The 2,500-nt window shown below is 46.4% G+C and overlaps 1 protein-coding gene across 1 annotated transcript in view; it reads left to right on the plus strand.

Annotated features, from left to right (window-relative positions):
* Positions 1–2,378: 2,378 nt before the first annotated feature.
* LOC118496107 (thrombospondin-3a-like) overlaps positions 2,379–2,500 on the plus strand; it is an 18,668-nt gene continuing 18,546 nt past the window's right edge. Inside the window, exon 1 of the mRNA XM_036006367.1 lies at positions 2,379–2,399. Within this exon, the coding sequence (XP_035862260.1) occupies positions 2,379–2,399 (21 nt within the window). The remainder of the gene's footprint in view (positions 2,400–2,500) is intronic.

Genomic DNA, 2,500 nt, shown 5'->3' on the forward strand with positions numbered 1-2,500 from the left:
TATACTGACGGTCATATTGGACTGGTCCAACATGTGTCTCCAGGACAGGACATGTTGTACTGGTTGGACAGTATAAATATATAATAAGGACCATGTCTCCAGAACAGGACATGTTGTACTGGTTGTATATACACGACTACAGTATAAAAACAATGCAGTGCACATCTGTTGGCTTAAAGCCAAAGTATTTCCAAGCTACCGAGGAGGAGGCATTACCCTACAGTCACATTAGCTACAGGAGACAGCTACCATTCATTTTCAATGGGAGTGGCTGTTTGGTCACGTGAGACAGCCAATCAGAGTGAAGGCAGCGTGAGGGCAGCGTGAGACAGCCAATCAGAGTGAAGGCAGCGTGAGGGCAGCTCACGTCGAAGAAAATAATTCAAGATGGCGGACAGCGCTTCAGGACATGGTATTTATGTGTATATCTGATATGTTTGGCATTTAATCTCATATATTGTGTTACTTTTATCGAGAAATAAATACTTTTAAATCCAAAAACATCGTTCTTGTGACTTAACAATACCTCTGAAGTAACTTTTAAGACGTGGTTTAAGGTAGCACCGGAGAATTTCTGTTTACTGTTGCCAAGCAACCAGGGGTAGGCTAGGCACGCCCAGGAGCACCCACAAGCCAGTGCAGGTCGCTCTCTTTTGTAGCTAATGTAACTGTAGGGTTACTTTTGGCCTCTAAAGTTTCCTTTCAATCTGTTATTTCGTCGTCTCCCAGAGCAACACTCATTTTCTTACTTTTGTGTTCTTTTTGCTCCACTCTTTGCTCTCTCTTTAGCTCCTTTCTTTTCTTTCGCTTCGTTGTATGGTTCTGCGGAGGCTCCACGGTGTGTGCGTCGAGCGTGTGGGTGTGTGTGGGTGTGTGTGGTAGAGCGAAGAAAAGGTGAGAGAGTGACGGCGATTTTCTTCGGAGCGAGTAGTGACCGTAGAGTGTTAGTGAGAGAAACAAAGTGTCTCCTCTGTTCTTTCTGACCACGGTGGGAGATCTGGAGCAGGAGAAGTTAACCCTCTCCTTGATCTCATGTTGTTATAGAGAAGGAGAACCAGGAGAAGTTAACCTCTCCTTGATGTCATGTTGTTGATGGAGAAGGAGAACCAGGAGAAGTTAACCCTCTCCTTGATCTCATGTTGTTATAGAGAAGGAGAACCAGGAGAAGTTAACCTCTCCTTGATGTCATGTTGTTGATGGAGAAGGAGAACCAGGAAATGAGTCGGGGAAATACAACGCTACCAAGTGATGTGTATTTTTCGAGAGGTGCATCAAAGAGTATAGACGTAACAAGAGGAGAAACTCATGGAACTGCAGCTCCGCCATCTTGGACTGACTGTAACCCAACGTTGTGTTGAGTTTCTCCTCTTGTTGCTTCTATACTCTTTGGGTACATGTCGGGCGGGATGCAACGCAAACAAAATATTGCGTAATTATCGCGAGACTTTCGGTATAATATCGCACAACGTGATATCGCGATAACGATATTGAGTCGATATATTGTGCACCCCTAATTCTGTCTGTCTTCTGTCTGTCTGTCTCTACTGTCTGTCTGGCTGTCTGTCTGTCTGTGTGCCTGTGTCTGTCTGTCTGTCTGTCTGTCTGTGTGTCCTTGTCTGTCTGTGTGTCTGTCTGTCTGTGTGTGTGTGTGTGTCTGTCTGTCTGTCTGTCTGTGTGTCTGTCTGTCTGTCTGTCTGTCTGTGTGTCTGTCTGTCTGTGTGTCCTTGTCTGTCTGTGTGTCTGTGTGTCTGTCTGTCTGTGTGTCTGTCTGTGTGTCCTTGTCTGTCTGTCTGTCTGTCTGTCTGTCTGTGTGTCCTTGTCTGTCTGTGTGTCTGTGTGTCTGTGTGTCTGTGTGTCTGTCTGTGTGTCTGTGTGTCTGTCTGTCTGTGTGTGTGTCTGTCTGTGTGTCTGTGTGTCTGTCTGTCTGTGTGTGTGTCTGTCTGTGTGTCTGTGTGTGTGTGTGTCTGTCTGTCTGTGTGTCTGTCTGTCTGTCTGTCTGTCTGTGTGTCCTTGTCTGTCTGTGTGTCTGTGTGTCTGTGTGTCTGTGTGTCTGTCTGTCTGTGTGTCTGTCTGTCTGTGTGTGTGTCTGTCTGTGTGTCTGTGTGTGTGTCTGTGTGTCTGTGTGTGTGTCTGTGTGTCTGTGTGTGTGTCTGTGTGTGTGTCTGTGTGTCTGTGTGTCTGTGTGTGTGTCTGTCTGTGTGTCTGTGTGTCTGTGTGTGTGTCTGTGTGTGTGTCTGTGTGTCTGTGTGTGTGTGTGTCTGTCTGTGTGTCTGTGTGTGTGTCTGTGTGTCTGTGTGTGTGTATCTGTGTGTTTTTCCGCGCTGTTGTTGCCACCCAACAGTAGTGTGTCCCGTGGTGATCCCAGCCCTCTCCAGGAGATGGCGCTGTTGTGTTGTAATGTAACTCTTACGGATGCTAACTGCTGTTAAACTACATAGAAGCTCTGGAAGAAGTCTTGTACATTTTTTCATGATTTTTTCAGTGACGCGAGCAGAAACTG

The sequence above is a fragment of the Sander lucioperca genome, chromosome 10 (assembly GCF_008315115.2).
Source record: "Sander lucioperca isolate FBNREF2018 chromosome 10, SLUC_FBN_1.2, whole genome shotgun sequence".
Taxonomy (NCBI): Eukaryota; Metazoa; Chordata; class Actinopteri; order Perciformes; family Percidae; genus Sander; species Sander lucioperca.